At 40.0% G+C, this 19,295-nt stretch overlaps 1 protein-coding gene and 1 long non-coding RNA gene across 9 annotated transcripts in view; one reads left to right on the plus strand and one right to left on the minus strand.

Moving 5' to 3' along the window:
* The first annotated feature begins 11,686 nt into the window (after positions 1-11,686).
* The window catches only part of PTGER3 (prostaglandin E receptor 3), a 187,493-nt gene continuing 179,884 nt past the window's right edge, over positions 11,687-19,295 (plus strand). For all 8 annotated transcript variants that reach the window (XM_058716988.1, XM_058716983.1, XM_058716989.1 and 5 more), the window contains exon 1: positions 11,687-12,721. In XM_058716988.1, coding sequence (XP_058572971.1) covers positions 11,828-12,721 — 894 coding nt within the window. In that variant the 5' untranslated portion in view covers positions 11,687-11,827. The remainder of the gene's footprint in view (positions 12,722-19,295) is intronic.
* Positions 14,091-19,295, minus strand: part of LOC131504569 (uncharacterized) — a 71,353-nt gene continuing 66,148 nt past the window's right edge. Inside the window, exon 3 of the long non-coding RNA XR_009258061.1 lies at positions 14,091-14,810. This is a non-coding gene — a long non-coding RNA (uncharacterized LOC131504569). The remainder of the gene's footprint in view (positions 14,811-19,295) is intronic.

Here is a 19,295-nt window from a genome sequence, read left to right on the forward strand (position 1 = left end):
GTTAATCTTTATTTTTAAGCAGATCAGTCTTGTTACATTTGAGTATGCATTGTAAATTCTTTATATTCACTTATCTTTCTGTAACATCACGTTATATTTAGGAGTTCTTGGTTTAAAACATTCCAAAGCTATGATCAGTTATAGCCATGGATACTCGAAATTCTTGTGACTTTTTTTAATTGAGAATACCCAAATTGAATGTTTCCTATCAACAACATCCCACACTTCATTTCATGTGGTAAAATAACACTCCATAGTGTGCTTCTTGAATTCTTTGTAAAACTGTGACTTTATAACACTCAGTAACTTTTAATTAGTAAGTTTTCTTAAGTTCTCATTTAGAATCCTTTCATTTAAATAATATGTGCATGGTATCTGGTAATGTTTACCTTCAGGGCAAGCTCTAAAATGTAAGAAAAACCATCTCTTGGTGCAATTATAAAGGTAAAAAAGTCTTTGTTTCACATCTCATCTTTTGTATTCTGGCATCCACAGCCATTGTTGTAGATAGATATTGATAAGAAGGCAGGGAATTTCTCCACTCAGCCCTGTTTTTTGATACAGTCCTGAGATGTTTTCACATTACCTTTTAGCATTCCTGAACTCAAAATTTTATTATTTCTGGAAAATAGAGTGGATGGTTTCAGTTAAGACAGTTTAGGGTATGTAATAAATGTACAGGCATTATATGATTCTTCCTGCCACTTTTAGACATGGTTGTGTATCTTGTATTTTACAAAAAGGAAGGTTACAACTTAAGGACATTTAAAACTTGCCCATGGGAACCGCAGAAGTTGCTAAATAGGAATTTACTTTCAAGTCTGATGGCAAATTTCAGTATTCTCTCTCATAACCAAAGCCAAAATGGTTAGATGTTTTTTAATCTAGTGATGTGGTAAGATGGTATTAATTTCAGTCATTATTTGTAGGTAGGCAGATCAGATAGACACCAATTTTATAACTAGATTTACAGAAAAAAGCTGCAGAAATTGTACAGTTCCAATATACCCCCACCCAGTTTTCACCATCATTAACACATTACCACACACTTTTGACAAAACTAAGAAACCAATATTGAATTATTACTATTAATTACAATCCAGATTTCATGTGAATTTCACCATTTCCCATTACTCTGTTTAGGATTCAGTCCAGGGTACCACAATGCACTTAGTTGTCCTATCTCTGCAGTCACCTGTGGTTTGACAGCTTTTCATTCTAACTTGACAGTCTTGAGGAGTATTGGCTGGATGTCCTGGTGAATATTCCCCTATTCTAAATTAGTCTGGTTTTTTTCTTGTGATTAGAATGGGGGAGTTGGAAAGAATATCAGGGAAAGTTACTTTCTCATCAAATATCTGGTACATAATATCCAGATTTGCCCAAATTCATCATTGTAGTTAGTATTTTTCCCTTACCTACTCCATCCTTTGGAAGCAAGTTACCAGGTACAGCCCACCTTCAGAGTAGGGATCAGGGAACTGAACTCCACATCCTGTTGGGGAGGGCTGTCCTCTCACTTGGAATTTGTTTGTAAAAAAAAAAAAAAAACCTCATTTATATTTGTATGGATTCATGCATATTTCTTTTATACTTTAGGTCATAGGCTAATGCTATGTTATTGCTCAAATCGTTCCAAGCTTTGGCCTTGGGAAGTTTTTTGAGACTGGGTTTTTGTTGGTATGCTTCCATTCTCCAATAGAACAGAAAGTAAATGATGGAGGAGGGAGGGAAGAAGTGTTGGAAAGGTATCATCAAATAGGTGAGGGGATGGGATCTAGATCCATCATGGTGGGGTGAGGGTGGGAGGACTTGACCTTAAAAAAGAGTTTTGACAATTATAGTATCAGGAGGGATGGATCCAGGTAACATTAAGGCAAATTTGTAGTCATTGAGAGTGACTAGTAAACAGTATGGTTTCTTTTCATAACATTTGCACACATTTGTAAAAAACATTTATAATAAGTAATAGTTCTTAAATGTATGTATTTAGCAAAATAAAAGGTACTAGTGTAAGAAAAATATTTACAATAACTAGGTAAATTCCTAAGTACTTGAATGATTAAAATATATCTAGGAAGCTTAGGAGGAAAGTTACATAGTATTCAAGGATGTAAAAATACCTGGGTTTGAAGCTAAAAGGATATAGGACAGCCCTTTTCCCATTACCTTAATTTAGTGGGGGAGTACTTATAAAATATTTTATGGTAGAAATAAAGTCTGATAAAAATGGGAAGAATCAGTCTTGCCTGGATGAAAGCAAAATGCTTTACAGGAATTGACTTCAGTAGTCCTGAAGGAAGGAGATGGTTTGTAGATGAATGTGAGCTAAATGGTGAAGGCTCAAGTTTTGATCATGTTTTTAGAGGACCAAAAGTAACCATGGCTGTGAGAAACCTTGGAGAGAAGGAACCTCTTGATCTGTCAGGATTAAACTGGACCACATTGAACATTGACTGAAAACAGTGAGTTACAGTGATGTACTGAGAGCAAGGATTTTGTATTTACCCCCAAAGATGAAACAGTCATAGCCTATTATCAACCTCATCACAAAGGCTGGGTATCTCCCACCTGGATGTAATAGGAAGTAAAGTTGAATGGGTGTGATCCAGGGGTAGAATTGACAATGAGATTTGATGTTTATCTTCTGGAGTGAAACTTCCTGATTTGAATTTTTACTTTATGGTAGCTGTATCACCCTGGGAATGTTCATTGTGCCTGGTACATGAGTACACAGCGAATACTGGCATTTGTGAGTCTGGTAAGCCAATTAGGTAGCAAATAAGTAGCAACTGTTTCCTCTGCATTTGAAAGATTTGATGTCTTATATGAGCAAAAGTGGAAAGAAAAGGAAATGTCAGGATTTATAAGGAATTTACATGTAAAAAATCTTGTTCAAGGATTACAAAGACTGATATTTAACACATTGAAAATTTTAGGCACACCATTAGACTTTTGTCATTAGTGCCATTTTGATTGCATTTGCTGGGACTTTTTGAATCAATATGATCTCTTCATTTTAAGGTCCCTAATTTTTTTTCATCATTGGATGAGTTAGCACAGACCTTTTAGAGGGTAATTTGTCAGTATCAATATTTAGAATATAGCCAAAGAATTGTGTTATTCAGTTATTTACATATGTTGATTGAGTCTGCTGCATGCCTGACAGTGAACTAACTAGTTAATGACTAGATGGTAAAACAGCAAGGTATTCTAGTGAATCTATCAAAACTAAGAAAACAGAATAATTACAAATTTTGATGAGTACCATAAAGTAAATGAGTGGTGGGTAGAAGACCTAAAGGTCAGAGAGAATTGGGAGAATAATTCCTGAAAGATCTATACCAGAGTTGCTAAGTCTGTGCTAAGATGATAACCTTAAGGCTGGTGTAAGGCATAATGAGTAAAAAAAATGAAGTGGTAGGGGTAGACACTCTTATCATGCAAAGCCGCTAGGCCATAGAAGATAATTTAAAGAGATTCTACAAACAGTTGGGAAATACTGAAAGGTTTGAAATAGTTCTAGTTAGCTTTAAGCAAATTTGGCTACTTCTTGGAGAACGGATTAGAAAGACCTACTTTATGGGAAAAGAATAGAAGGCTTGCTTAAGCAGATTACAGCATTTGTGTAATCAGTGTAGTCCTAAATTTGGAGTTACGTGAGCAATGTATTGGGGTTAGAACATGGAAGTAAGATTACAACATTAACACAAAAGGAAGACGGTAAGTGATTTATTTATTTTTTTATATTAGACTGTGCATGCACATGAGTAGGGGAGGGGCAGAAAGAAAGGGAGGGAATCCTAAGCAGGCCCTGTGCTATCAGTGAGGAGCTTAATCTGCGTTTTGATCTCGAGCTAAAATCAAAAGCGGGATGCTTAACTGAACCATCCAGGTGCCCCCAAGAAGGTAAGTGATTTAAACCATTAAAAGATTCATTCCTCAAGAAATAGTAAAAGTACTAATTTAAGGTAAACTTTCACAGTCAAGAAAGCATTTCAATTTCCACAATAACCCCAAAAGGTACAAGAAGTTAGTAACAGGATAATAAAACTTTAATAATTCTAAAAGAGGTTTTCTTAAAGAGAAAAACATGAAATACAACAATAGGCTAGCTAAACTACCTGTAGTTAATTGAAAATGGATTATACACCCCAATTATATGTTGTCACACTGGATTAAAATCCACAAAAACCCCATTATAGCTATAAGTTATGCATTCAGAGTAAGAACACAGGTTGAAAATAAGGTGGAAAAAAGTTACCAAGCAAATACCAGTATGTGGCAATATTAATACAAACACAACAGACTAAGCTAGTGAGTATTAGAACAGGAACTGTATAGTGGTAAGAGTCCATATAACACTAATGTCATAAACTTGGAAGTGCACTTCAGCCCTGGTTTCTCTAAAAGCATTCCATATCAACGTCTAATAACTTCAAAATGTTAGGACTGACAGGGTGAGTAGATCTGTGTATTTGAAAATCATAATACCTTTCTCTCTGAAGAAAAAGGTATGAATAAACATGATCAAGTAGACCTACTTGGTAATTGTAAAACCTCACATCTGACAACTGCACATAGAATATTTACACGTAGGCTATTGAGCCATACAACAGTTCTCAAAGGATTTATAGTACAAAATGCATTCATTGACCAGTGGAATTAAACGAACTCAATAGCAAAACCAGAAAATAATTAGGATTTAACATCCCCATATAGCAAGGAACAAGTGATGGAAATTTAAGATATTCTGAATGGTAATGAAAATATCCTCGAGATTCAGCTAAAGCACTACTTAGAGGGAAATGTGTAATTTTGAAACCATGTATTAGGAAAGAAGCTACACCAATATCTACTACGTTTCCATGTCAAGAACATAAAAAACATCAAACATAAAGTAGAAAACAAAACTAAGCAGAGAACTTTTGCTTCATGACAAGATTTATCCTTCTACCCAAAACCACACAATATATTAAAACAGGGTTTTTCAGTACACTGAACTAGGAAGACAGTGATAATCTGATAAAGGGAAACAAGGCTAACCCTATTGAATGCGACCTTACTCCCTTGAGAAGATTTCTGAGATACATCACAGGAGTTCCCTAGATGGAGATTTGCAATTTTCCCTGAGTTGAGATGGAGTAGGAAGGACAAGGCCACTAAGATATGGCAAGTAACAGGAGAGGTGTATGCATGTGGAGATCCTTGGTTGGTCCTCCAAGTCTTCAGGTGAGTCATGGTCAGCATATGTCTGAAAGGAGACTGCGATGAGTCCAAGAAGCTCTTAAGAACCCCAAGCATAGAAACAAAATTACAGCAAATCTACCCCATATGATAGCCCATCAAAAAGTAAGTTAAACTTCAACCTTGTTACCATCTGCTAAAAAGTAAAAAAGTAATCTATTTTAAAGATAATACTGGAGGGAAAATATTTCAGAATGTAACTTAGGTGTATGAATCAAGGGGAGACCTTAACTTTAAGAATTCCCAAAAACAAAAAGGAAAAGTTTATTATTTTTTTCTGAATAAATGGTTTACGTAAGATAATCCAGACACAAAAAGTAAAAAAGGCAAATAACAAGGTAGGAAAATGAGAAATCGGTGGTATCTCTAACAGTACAAAGAGCTCCTACAAATTAATAGCATATGACAATCCAATAAAAGTACAAAGCAAAGAGGAAGTTAATCCAATAGAAAATGTAAAAGCAATTAAAGAAGTTAATACACATGGAAATAGATTTAACTTCCTTAATGAAGTTGGATTTAAGTTCACTAGTATTTATGGAAATCCAATTTAACAAAATATATTTTACCCATCAGATTGTAAATATTCTAAACAGCAATACTAGTTCAGGGCTGGCAAATGCAGAAGCAGAAATTCATGGACTTTGAGTGGAAATATCTTTGTGTAAGCATAGAAAAAAATTGGAAAAAATATACCTCAATCTGTTAATACTGGTTTTGGGAGTGAAAGGAGAAGTGAAGATACTATTAGCATCTTAAAATATAATTAAAGGCTTTAAACTTGTTTTAGCTCAATTTGTGATAATAAAATTTTTAATTACAAAATCCAGGCAATTTAAAAACTATTGTGGTAGATTAAGTAAAAGGTGGTAGTGATCTGAACCAGGTGGTAGATGTGGAGATGGAGACAAGTGAATGTAGATGAAATGTATTTTGAATTAGAATGTTACTGGATGATACGCTGGAAAACATGGTAGAGAGGGAAGACTCAAGGATGGTTATTGGAATTCTGGCTTCAGTAAGTGGATGGTATATTGTATTCTGAGATGGGGAAGACGAGTAGAACAAGGAGTGGGGAAAATTTGAAGTTCCATTTAAATGGGATGAAGTTCTATCTAAATGGCATGACAGTCAATTGGATATATGAAACGAGTTCAAAAAAGACGTAGACTGCAGATGTAAATTTGGGGGTCATCAGTGTACAGCAGCTCACTTCTGAGGATCTGTCATGTAAAATAAGTCTTACAAGTATGCACACCAATATACACAAGAATATTTGTTGCACCATTGCTTCTGACAGCAAAAATTACAAATAGTCCAAAGAGAAAGAATTTGGATTATTCATGGTATTTAAGAAGAATGAAGAATTTATATGCATACTGACAGAGAATCATGTTAAATGTTAAAAGACAAGTTGGAGAGTACTTCCAGTAATGATGGGAGACTAAAGAAATCATTAATTTTTCTCCCATTTTAATCTAGAATATTAAGCATAATTACATGTAATCTACAGTCCATTTTGTGTGGTATGAGAAGGTTTATGTCCATTTTTATTTTCATACAGGTATCCATTTTTTTCAGTGCCTTTGTTGAAAAGACTTTATTATCTTAACATTTGCTGAAAATTAATTGAACATGTATGGACGGATGTGTGTGTATACCTATCTTTTATCTGTATATCTGTAACCCCCCCCCCCGCTGTGTGTCTGTATAGCCATAAATATCTACCTATTTAGATATAAGTAGATATAGTATTCTGTTCCATTGAACAGATATGTCTGTCTATGCTATTATCACACTGCCCTACAGATAACAATGAAAATCTGGTTAAAAATTAAAAAAAAAAAACTAAAACTCACTGGAAAGCATTCAAAAGCATAACAGAAATTGGCGAAGAGTTTAATCTCAAAACTACAACTAAAAGGGGTAAGAATTAAGGGTTACTGGCCTTTTGGACTGAGAGAGATGCCCAACCCTCATGACTATATCTGTGGGAAATCAGTGATGGGAAAAATCAGTCTCACTGGCAAAAAGTGCCAGAGATTGGAGTTCAAGGCTGAAAAGACCACTGCAAATTTAAATAGGAAATCCAGGTGATAAGAACCTTAAAAAGAATGAGATAGAATTTCTGCCCAAATATATGTTTGACAGCTAAACCGTGCGTGAAAGAGAATCCCCCTGAAGCCTGGTGAAAAAGCAAGCAGAGACCAGAGTGGAACCTAGTCTTAGAAGATAAAACTACTCAAGACCTATGTCCATGACTTTGATGCTTTCCTTAAACGAGTTTATTCTCCACCCTGAGCACCTTAGGTGGCAAATAGTTGAAATTTGACAAGCTTGAAATGTAGGGCACAACCCAAAGCTGGCAGAGCAGCTGGAAATTAGAGGAGAATCCGCAGAAGAAAACCACAGACATGGTGGTCCCCATCACTGACCAACAAATTATGCAGTATAGGGTAGATCCATCCACAGAGCAGCCATGAGAAATCATGACAACAGAGCAGAGATAGAAAAGCAGCTGTATACCACAAAAGGAAATGTTGGCAGTCTGAATCCAGGCAAGTTAACTACCTGGTGGATGACCACATCACCTGCACCCCCAGCCCCCACCTGGCCCCAGGCCAAATCAATAATCCTCATGGAAAATAATAGAAACCATAGTCACTACAGTATATTAACTAGTCCAGTTTTCAACTAAAGACTATCAGGCATGCAAAGAAACAGGAAGAAAAGTTTGAAGAAAATGCAATCAATACAAAGGGATTCAGTATACCCAGATGTTTGATTTAGCAAAAACTTCAAGCATCTCCTTTATTTCGTTGAAATACTAATTATATTGGTTGATGTTTGGGTGTTTAAATCTACTTTGGGTTCCTGAAATAAATCCCATTTGATAAAACTACGTATTTTTCCATTTTTCATGAAAATTGTACATGAATTTTTAAATTGGATTTTATATAAGAACTTGCCTCCATGGCAAATAACAAAAGCCACTGAAATTAGCATTCCTTTCTTCTGTTATTTCAGATTTTAAAAATCAAGAATTTTGCACTAAAACATAAGCTCCATAAATGTAGGGATATCTGTGTGTTTCTTTTATATCTCTAACAACTAGCACAGTATCTGACAGAATAGATGCTCAATAAATATTTTTTGAATGAATGGATGGATGACTAAGAAATATGCTGGGGGCACCTGGGTGGCTCCTCTCAGGTCATGATCTTGTGGTCTGTGAGTTCGAGCCCTACGTCGGGCTCTGACAGCTCAAAGCCTGGAGCCTGCTTTGGATTCTGTGCCTCCCTCTCTCTGTCCCTCCCCCTCTTGCGTTCTCTCTCTCTCTCTCTCTCTCTCTCTCTCTCTCTCTCTCAAAAACAAACATTTTTAAAAATATGCTGAAATTAGCAATTGGATCAATGGAATAAGAATTATAGATATTTTCCATCCATAATGAAGGAATGCAAAATAGTTACTGATCTTGTTTTGTAACCAAGTCTATTTTAAGATTTCTTAATGCAAGTTCAATAGAAGTGGCAGAATATATTCATCAATGCTAGCTAAATATTGATATATGTTGTGAATTTTAAAAGGTAAGATATTTACATATTAAAATGTAAATTATTTTTAGAGAATAGTTTAAGGTAAGAATAGATCATGGGTGAGGGGCGCCTAGGTGGCTCAGTCAGTTAAGCCTCTGACTTTCTCTCAGGTCATAATCATGGTTTGTGGGTTTGTGGGTTCGAGCCCCGCATTGGGCTCTGCACTGACAGCTCAGAGCCTGGAGCCTGCTTCGGATTCTGTGTCTCCCTCTCTCTCTGCCCTTCCCCCGCTCACGCGTGGTTTCTCTGTGTCTCCCAAAAATGAATAAACATTAATTTTTTTAATTAAATAGATAATGGGTGATTATATACTTTTAAATTTTTAAAAAAAACATTTGAATATGTGGTCTTTTCAATGATCTGACTCTAATACTCCACTGGTCTGTTGATTAGACATGATAGTTTGTGCACTCCAAGGAAAACAAAATGACCATAGTTATGTATTAATTATTACACCCCTAAGAAAGATATCAGAGTTTCCTTAAGCAAAACATATTTGTCATTTAGAAATTCTCTTTAATATACTGTACAGCATGTTATTAGGTTGGTCACTAGAGGGTGCTGGTGTTTCAGACCAACACAATTCAGGCTATTTCTGCCTTGACACTAAAAAGTGCCAACCAGAATCCATCTGGCAGCATCCTATTCCATGGCTCCTCAGATTCCCTAAATCATTGTTTACAAGGTAAGTAACTAAAAAGCTGACAACTTAGAATAAGATGAAGCAAATCACTGAAAGGAGGAAAATGGTATACAAAAGATCTGAAATGCAACATATTTAGTGCATTGGTATAGAGGTGAGTAAAGAGTCTAACATTAACTCTGTTACTGTTACAAAGTCAAGTTAGCTACAGCATACACTGCAATGGCGGAAGTAAAATTTCAAAGAAGTCAAATATTCATAAAAATGAGAATAATTTTTGATATAACTGGAGAGACATTCAGCTTTGATGTTTGCTGTATGAATCATGACAAATTAAGTTTTTAAATAAAATACATAATTACATTAGAGTCTCATTACTGAAAAATTTAATTTGATAAATACTTTCATCCAATATCCATTAAAGTATATATATGATAATATTAAATATTATCTTTTAAATGAGATTTTAGAAAAAACTTTCATAAGTATGAGTTTCAGATTAATTCAAATTAATAAGACAAAAGTTTGGAGAAGATTTAAAAAGTAAACCACTTGAGTATTCCTTCCTAGCTGTCATTCTCATTAGAAACATGACATTTTAAAAGAAAATTCAAAAGTGTAAAAAAATTTTAATGACTGCAAAACAATGTCATTAATGCATGTTAAAATGGAGTTGAAATTACATTTTTGCTCTTTCTCCTTTAAAAACTATATAAGGCTTATAAGCATTTTTTTTTTCAAGCTCTCATACAGAGAGTTAATACAACAGCACAGAAAGAATGTGGGATCATCTCCTGCCACTCATTTACACCCCCAAAAGATACCAACTAAGCTAGGAAAGGTAAAGAAACTAAGTACAGGACTTCCTCCTGAAGTCAATCTGAAGCCTGAGTAATGGTATTCATACTGCTATATGATCAGGTTTAATTTCTTAAATGAGGGGAAAAAACGAAGTCTACAAATTATTTTCAAAACCTTTTCATTTCCTGGACAATGTGAAGAGGCAGAAAAGCCAGACCCTTCCAAAATGTGGGAACAAAGTTACTGTTGTTTCTCAACTGCTAAGAGTAATTATGGTATGGACGCAAACAAGACTAAAGATGCAGACTGCAGAATTGCTGGAAGAACTTGGGCACATCCTTTAACTTCAAGGATCCTCAGCTCACCGTCAAAGGGGAGTAATAGGAACAAGACCTTGGAGGATCTGATAAAACGGGAAACTGTGAAAAAACACTAAATATTCGCTTAGTAAAAGATATTAGGCAATTTTGCCCATTTTCACTAAGTATGAAGACCTTCCTAACATCTAACTACAGTTTCTAGTCCTAATTGAGAATAGGCTGGCGGCAGTTTTTCATTATCTCAGATATGCAAGCGGCTGCCACCTGCCTCTAGCCACTTTAGCCGTAGCTTTTTTTTCTTTCTTTCTTTTTTTTTTTTCTTTTACGGGGAGACGGATAGAATTTAGGTGGAGAGCGGTAGTTGAGATTTCATCTTCGAATTCGGCACTCTGATTTTACTTTGTTTCCTTTATACGTATTCCCTTAAGTCTCTATGAGGCAGTATGAGTATTATATTATCAGGGTGACCCCCGGGAACAGAGCTGCTTGGTCCCAAAGTATAAAAAGGGAGAAAAGTTCACATTCAGCAATGCAAAGGAGTGTGGTTGACCCGGATTGCTTAGAAACAGGTGAGTTGCACTTGCCAGGGTTACAGAAGAGCTACGGAAGGAGGATCCGGCCCCTGCATTAAGCGTTGGCGGATGGGTAAGGAGCGGGGCGGCCGTTCGGGTCTGCCTTGGCGACTTGCCTGTGGTCGGGAAGCACGGGGAGACATTTTAGCCCGGGCCGCCCACGCTCCTCTGGCAGAGGAGAGGAGGAGGCGCGGCTCAGCGAAGGGCGGACTGGCTGGGCGTCCCGTCTGGCCAGGAGTCGGGGCAAGAGAAGTCCTCCTGAGAGTTTCCAGCCCTGGCGGCCAGGGCAGCGGTCACGCAGCAGCCGGGGGACGCGCGCAGTTGCTACTCCAGCCCCCCGCCCCCGCCCCGGCGCGCTTCGGCCCACACCCCCGGGCGCCCCGCCCTCCGCGGCCTTATAGAAGGGGCCGGCACCTCGCGCGCCTCGGAGCTGCAGGCTTCCCAGAGCCGACGGCGCGGCTGCCTGAAAGCCCAGGCGCCGTGGCCAGAGGAGAGAAGTGAGGCGGCGGCTACGCCCCGCATCATGGAGGGCAGCCCGGCCCCAGCCTCAGTCCGCGTGGACACCGACCTTCGCCGCCGCCCGCGCCCCTTCCGCCAGCTCCCGCTGCTGCTCTCCGGGCGCCGTCCTCTCCTCACCTCGAAGCCAACATGAAGGAGACCCGGGGCGACGGGAGCGCCCCTTTCTGCACCCGCCTCAACCACTCGTACCCGGGCATGTGGGCGCCCGAGCGCTCCGCCGCGGCGCGGGGCAACCTCACGCGTCCCCGCGAGCCCGGCGAGGACTGCGGCTCGGTGTCCGTAGCCTTCCCGATCACCATGCTCATCACGGGCTTCGTGGGCAACGCGCTGGCCATGCTGCTCGTGTCGCGGAGCTACCGGCGCCGGGAGAGCAAGCGCAAGAAGTCGTTCCTGCTGTGCATCGGCTGGCTGGCGCTCACAGACCTGGTCGGGCAACTGCTCACCAGCCCGGTGGTCATCGTCGTGTACCTGTCCAAGCAGCGCTGGGAGCAGCTCGACCCGTCGGGGAGGCTGTGCACCTTCTTCGGTCTGACCATGACTGTCTTTGGGCTCTCCTCGCTCTTCATCGCCAGCGCCATGGCCGTCGAGCGGGCGCTGGCCATCCGGGCGCCGCACTGGTACGCGAGCCACATGAAGACGCGCGCCACCCGCGCCGTGCTGCTCGGCGTGTGGCTCGCGGTGCTCGCCTTCGCCCTGCTGCCGGTGCTGGGCGTAGGCCAGTACACTATCCAGTGGCCCGGGACGTGGTGCTTCATTAGCACCGGGGGAGGGGGCAACGGGACTAGCTCTTCGCACAACTGGGGCAACCTCTTCTTCGCCTCCACCTTTGCCTTCCTGGGGCTCTCAGCGCTGGCCGTCACCTTCGCCTGCAACCTGGCCACCATCAAGGCCCTGGTGTCCCGCTGCCGGGCCAAGGCCACGGCGTCACAGTCCGGCGCCCAGTGGGGTCGGATCACCACCGAGACGGCCATCCAACTCATGGGGATCATGTGCGTGCTGTCTGTCTGCTGGTCGCCCTTACTGGTACGTAGTTCCTGCGTGTGTGCAGAGGTCTGGGCGGGCGGGCGCACCGGCGGGCCAGGAAGGCCTCTTGATGCGGCAGCACTTGCAGGGGTGTGTTGGCAACCACAGAGGACTGGAGAGGCCTGTGGCCCGCTATCTTGGTTGTGGCTTCAGAGTTGAGCTCCTCCTTTACTTGCTGGGCACCTTCCAAGTGCCAGGCATCGCGTTAGGCTTTGTTTATGCAAGCGTGGAGGCCACGGGGCTGCTCCCATCCTAATTGGAGGGAGTAGGAGGATGCCCAGGTGTCATTCCAGTGCGTGTACAGAGACACAGATTTCTAGTGGGTGCACTAGGGGCAGAATGGCTGTGACAACTGTAGCCTGCTGCTGTGCGTTTTCTCATTTCAGGCATCTCTTGCATGTTGAGATGATTTTCAGTCTGTAGAAATATTCTACCTGCAACAGCAGGCGGGCACAGCCCTCTTGCAGCTTCTGACACACTGCGTGCCCTCCCAGCACAGCCAGGCTAACCTTCCCTGCAGGTTCACTCTTGATGGAAGCAAGAGAGTGAAGGAAGACCCCTTTTGCCGCTGCAGCCTGCCTCAGCCCTTTGGAATGGTGCTGTACCCTCTAGGGAGTGCTTGAACCCACATTCAGTCAATGGGACCCCAAGGCCTGGGAACTCTGACCGGCCTTTGGACTGGAGCAAGACCGTCCTGAGATAGGAAGATAGGGGTTCCTGCACTGCCTAGCTCCTCGCAGAGGGGCACAGCCTGGGAGCAAGTGATGTTTACACATGCTCCTTGTGTGGCACCACACACTAACCTGGTGCTTTCCAGATTTTCCTCTGTGGTACTTTTAGCTGGAGATTTCTATGAGTAAGTGTTGTTTATGAGTACCTGATGAATGGGTGTTCATTTAGGTTCCAAGCAGCCTGGCTTAATAGGAAGCATTGCAGCAAGCGTGACCTGGTCACTGGCAGAGTTATAGCAGATTATATACTGGACTTGGACATTTAACAGACCGTCGTGCAAAACTTCTGAAATCCATGAACACAGTTTTCAGAACCCACTCCCACATGGTTTTTCTTTTAGTTTTTTTATGTTCTACATCACATGAAATTTACCATTTTTAAGTGTGCAGTTCAGTGGTGTTAAGTATATTGCCATTGCTGTGCACCATGTTTACTTTTAATCCCTTGTATTTAAAAACAGAACCTTGGTGCCTTTCCCCGTCCCACACTCCCCTGCATTTGACAAAGCAGATAGCCTAGAATACCTGTGTTTAACTGGTACAGTATATTTAGAGCACAGGTCTTGGCTCCAAATCAGTGACATGTGGGCACAAGGAGTTATGCTGGGACCTCGCTGCCCATAAGTGGCTGTGTGGTCACAGATCTCTGTTCCAGGAACTAGAACTCAGGCTAATGTCATCACCGTACCTTATCAAACCCAGCATCAATTTTAGACACCTTTACTCCTGTGGTTGAAGAATGAGGTATACAGGTGGTCAAACAGAAGGGGAAAAGAGTTCTAAAAAAATAAACACTTAATTAAAGTGTGGTAATTAACATAACTTTAAAGGCAAACAGAATATCTGAATTTTTCATAGTTGACATTTAAGACCCACATCTTTGAGTCTGCTCTTACCACACACTTTATATCCTAAAAGAAATGCAGTTAAATCGTATGAATAAAATGCTTACCTATACAGTTAACCGGATGAAGAGAAACCGTGTAGTGTTTTTATTTCAAAACTTTGATTCTAATGTGACGGGCCTGGTAGCCTTAAGAATTGAGATCAGTTTTGAAAATTGTAAGCTAGGATGGTCAAACTCACTCTCTTAAAAAAGACATATTTGGAACTAGTCTTATTTAGTTCCTGCATTCAAAAAATATTAACTGGTTTGCATCATTTTATCGGACACTGTGTTGATTCAGTTCTTATAAAAACATTGCATTTAAAATGAAGTAAATTTAACACATGGTCATATCAAAGAGGAGAGATTCACGGTTTCCAAAGTAGGTACTTGATAAACTTGATAAAGAAGTGCTTCTGTCTTCTGTTTTGTGCACCATCGAAGTTAAATCTTCAGATATCTTCAGAAAGATCTGCAGTAAAAAGTTGGAATTATCTCAAAGAAACTGGCAAAACAGCTCTTTTAATAAGTTAGGGAACTATAAGAATAAAGACACTAGAACTTAGTGACTTGTATTTTCAGTGTATTAATGTTGAAGTGAGAGAACCTTTTTACACCTGTTTTCTAACTACAGGTAAAATATAGATTCCCTATTAGCCTTTGTTGAGTTGGGCATAGGATACCAATGTAATTATTCAAACTCCTTACTTAAAAGGACCCTGAATATATCTTATTTTGGAGACTATCACAATTATAATAATATTCAGTTGTTGCTGCCAGAAAATTTAGCAGAGATACCATAATAAGAAAATGACTGGCAACAAGTTCCTGCTACAAAATACTTACAGGTTTATCTATGGTGCAAAACAAAACCTTCTTTACATTTTCTCTTTCCCAGAAACTTTACAAAACACAACGTGAGGGGTGCCTGGGTGGCTCAGTTGGTTAAGCGTCTGACCTCAGCTCTGGTCATGGTCTCACGGTTCGTGTTTTCGAGCCCTGCATCATGTTCTGAGCTGACAGTGTGGAGCCTGCTTGGGATTCTTTCTGTTTCCTTCTCTCTCTGCCCCTCCCCCACTTGCGCTTTCTCTCTCTCTTTCTCTCTCTTTCTCTCTCTCAAAAACAAGTAAAAACAAACTTAAAAAAATATGATGTGAGATGTGAAATTGAGAATACAGTGGAAAGTGATGTCACCATGATAGACGATCTAAAATTTGTAGTCACCGTAGGTTTATGAGGCATCAAATCCTATTGGAATCCACCAGTTGACTCAGCAGTGCAAATCTGTTAGACTTTTTATTATTATTTCATTTTTTATGGACCAAATTCACCGAATCATCCAGTTATTATACCTGATAGCCAAGTTTCCAGAAATAGGAATAACCTTAGGCTGTTGTTCACAAAAAGCCATGAGTACCTTTTGTATTTTTGTAAACCTTACACTCCCCAGACAGGTGGAGTGTGGCTAACATTGTAGCTATCTTAAAAATAGCAACTATAAGGCTAACATTGTGAAAAGTAAGGTCTGAGGAACAGAATTCCTCATCTACAACTTCGGACTTGGATAAAAGCAGCCTTAGAAACTTTTGCCTTTAAGCTTGAACCAGCAAATTCTGCTCAATATCCACAAATGCAAAGAGAGATGCTTCAATTCAAGAAGATATTTCCCGGGGCACCTGGGTGGCTCAGTCAGTTAAGCATCCGACTTCAGCTCGGGTCATGACCTCATGGTTTGTGAGTTCGGGCCCCACATCGGGCTCTGTGCTGACAGCTCAGAGCCTGGAGCCTACTTCAGATTCTGTGTCTCCTTCTTTCTCTGCCCCTCCTCCACTTGTGCTCTGTCTCACTCTATCTCTCAAAAATAAATAAATGTAAAAAAAAATATAAAAAGATATTTCACAATGTGGATGTGACTTTATTTAAATCTAAGGAATCCCTGATATATCTTGACAAATGAGACTTGCCTTAAGTACACTACATGTGGTAAAAATATGCAATAGATTGTTTTACAGAGGTAATCCTGTTTCACGGTATAAAAAAGTATTAGGCAATTGGTGATCTTCTCTGCCTATAAATTTCTGCCTTATTTAGGATGTTGCTCCAAGGAAAATGATTATATAAAAACCTTCCATAATTTGTTTTTATGAGAATTGAGATTACTTGGAATTCTTTACTTTTTATTGTTTACTACTTTATTTGTTTAGGCACTGTGGAAGGGATATTAAGTAGACTTTTTAAAAGCTGGGGGCGCCTGGGTGGCGCAGTCGGTTAAGCGTCCGACTTCAGCCAGGTCACGATCTCGCGGTCCGTGAGTTTGAGCCCCGCGTCAGGCTCTGGGCTGATGGCTCGGAGCCTGGAGCCTGTTTCCGATTCTGTGTCTCCCTCTCTCTCTGCCCCTCCCCCGTTCATGCTCTGTCTCTCTCTGTCCCAAAAAATAAAAAAAATAAAAAAAATAAAAAAAATAAAAGCTGGTCAAAGGGGCGCCTGGGTGGCTCAGTCAGTTAAGCGTCCGACTTCAGCTCAGGTCACGATCTCGCGGTCCGTGAGTTTGAGCCCCGCGTCGGGCTCTGGGCTGATGGCTCAGAGCCTGGAGCCTGCTTCTGATTCTGTGTCTCCCTCTCTCTCTGTCCCTTCCCCGTTCATGCTCTGTCTCTGTCTCAAAAATAAATAAAACGTTAAAATAAATAAATAAATAAATAGCTGGTCAAAGAATTATAATCTGCTCAGTGGAGCCCCACATTTATGAGTGAAACAATTGGAGAACAATACCAGATTTGATATAATTAGTATTGCCTTGGGCTCTGGGAAGACCATCCACCTGACTTTACCAGAGTGGACTTCAGGGAAGAGGTGGGATGGCATAGCTTGACCTTGTGGCTGAGCATGAGCGTGTCCAGGAACCAGAACAGAGCGTGTACACTAGAACCATGGGAAAATTCTTTGAAAAGGTGTATGGAATCAGATCGAGGTTGTTAGGACGAACGTGGGATAAGGACCATGTTCTTTGCCAGTAGACTACAGATCTCTATTTTGAGTTTTAGAATAGGGGGAGGGTTTTTAAAAGATTGACAAGGCTATGGTTTACAGATAGATTTGGGCTGGAAAATGGGAAAGTGAGATTGGTTATGACTTACTTTCATGAGTCATTTAGGACTTTGGGTAAGACAGTGGGAAGAGATGAGTCAGGAAGAAAGGTGATAAAGAACTGAAGTTATTAGAAATGGTTGATTTAAGGGTGATGGCTTAACAAACATTTCTTGTGCCTCTATCCTCTTCACCATGTAAATATTTTCACATCTGTTATCTCATTTAATTGCATCCTGTAAATTTGCCACTATTTTCTACATCATTCAGACAAAGAACTCAAGTGTAAAGACTATTAGAACCAGATTTATAATTCAGGGTGTGTGATCGCATTTATTTTCAGTTTTGTTGTTGTTGTTGATTTGTTTATTTTGCTTAAATATAGGCCAGGAATTATCGCTCTAATAATGGGCCTTGGGCAAGTTAAATATCCTCTTATCTGTAAAGTATGGAGGTAGGACTACTAGACATTTAAGGGCTTTTTTTTTTTTTCCAATTTATGTTATTCTCAGGTTCTCTTATTGGTGAGAATGATGGTTCAATGATGATTTCAACCGTGAAAGTTTCCAAGGGTTCAGGAAATTTGGAAAGGAGACTGTGTGGCTGAATTTATTTATTTATTTATTTATTTATTTATTTATTTATTTATTTATTTTTTGCAACAACAAGGCTCCTGAGTGACTGGGGCTTTTGGACAGAGTACATATGGTGATGGTGGATTATCTAAATGATATATTCAGAAGCCAATATAACTTGAAGATTAATGAGATAAATCAAGGTTAAAAGAATGCAGATTTTTTTATTTTGGGTTTAACAGAGAGAGCCAAGAATTAAACAGTTCTTAAACTGTTCTATTTAAAGAAGTTCAGATGGTCTAGAATTGTAGAATAATTGTGACTCATTGGCCTTTCTCTTTTGAAAAAGGTGTAAAGGTCAAGAATTCAATTATGAAAGTTTCCACGGGTTCAGTTTTCTGGGAATAACATTCAGGAGTATATGCTGCACACATTTGTAATAGACGTGATTCATCTGAGGGTGCTGAAGGGTGGTAGTGAGGGATTCTGGGTCATATTGTCATTTTCCAGTTCTGGCCTTGCATTGCAAGGAAGCTGGGAGGGAAGTCCTCCCTAAAACTCATTATATTTGTGTAGTATTTTTATTTTATTTTATTTTTTTTTAATTTTTTTATTTTATTTATTTTATTTTTTTTTCAACTTTTTTTTGTTTTTTTTTTGTTTTTTTTTTTGTTATTTTTGGGACAGAGAGAGACAGAGCATGAACGGGGGAGGGGCAGAGAGAGAGGGAGACACAGAATCGGAAACAGGCTCCAGGCTCCCAGCCATCAGCCCAGAGCCTGACGCGGGGCTCGAACTCACAGACCGCGAGATTGTGACCTGGCTGAAGTCGGACGCTTAACCGACTGCGCCACCCAGGCGCCCCTTGTGTAGTATTTTTTATAATTCACCAGTGTTCTGCAGTTATCTCATTCATGCCTTAAGATCCAGAGGTCTACAACTGTAACATGTCAAATTTTGAATCCCCCATTTTTCTCAATTCTCAATCATAGACAGAAGTAGGAAATTTGTATTTCAACTCCCACCATACTTCTTGAAGACTATTAGATGGCCTCTCAAGTACCCCTTTTCCTTAGAAAATTCCAACTCTCATAGGTTAAAGAAGATAACCAAAGAAGAAGCCTGGTTGTCCTTGGGGTTCTCCTTCTATCCTGACCCCTAGTATATGTCAATATTTTACAGTAAGCATGGTATCAGAAATGACAGGTGGACGATGTGTGACTTCTTTAGCAAGAAGGACACACACACAAACTAAGGAATAGCACTATGGAGTGGAAGAAATTATCTCTGCTCTTTAT

The sequence above is a fragment of the Neofelis nebulosa genome, chromosome 2 (assembly GCF_028018385.1).
Source record: "Neofelis nebulosa isolate mNeoNeb1 chromosome 2, mNeoNeb1.pri, whole genome shotgun sequence".
Taxonomy (NCBI): Eukaryota; Metazoa; Chordata; class Mammalia; order Carnivora; family Felidae; genus Neofelis; species Neofelis nebulosa.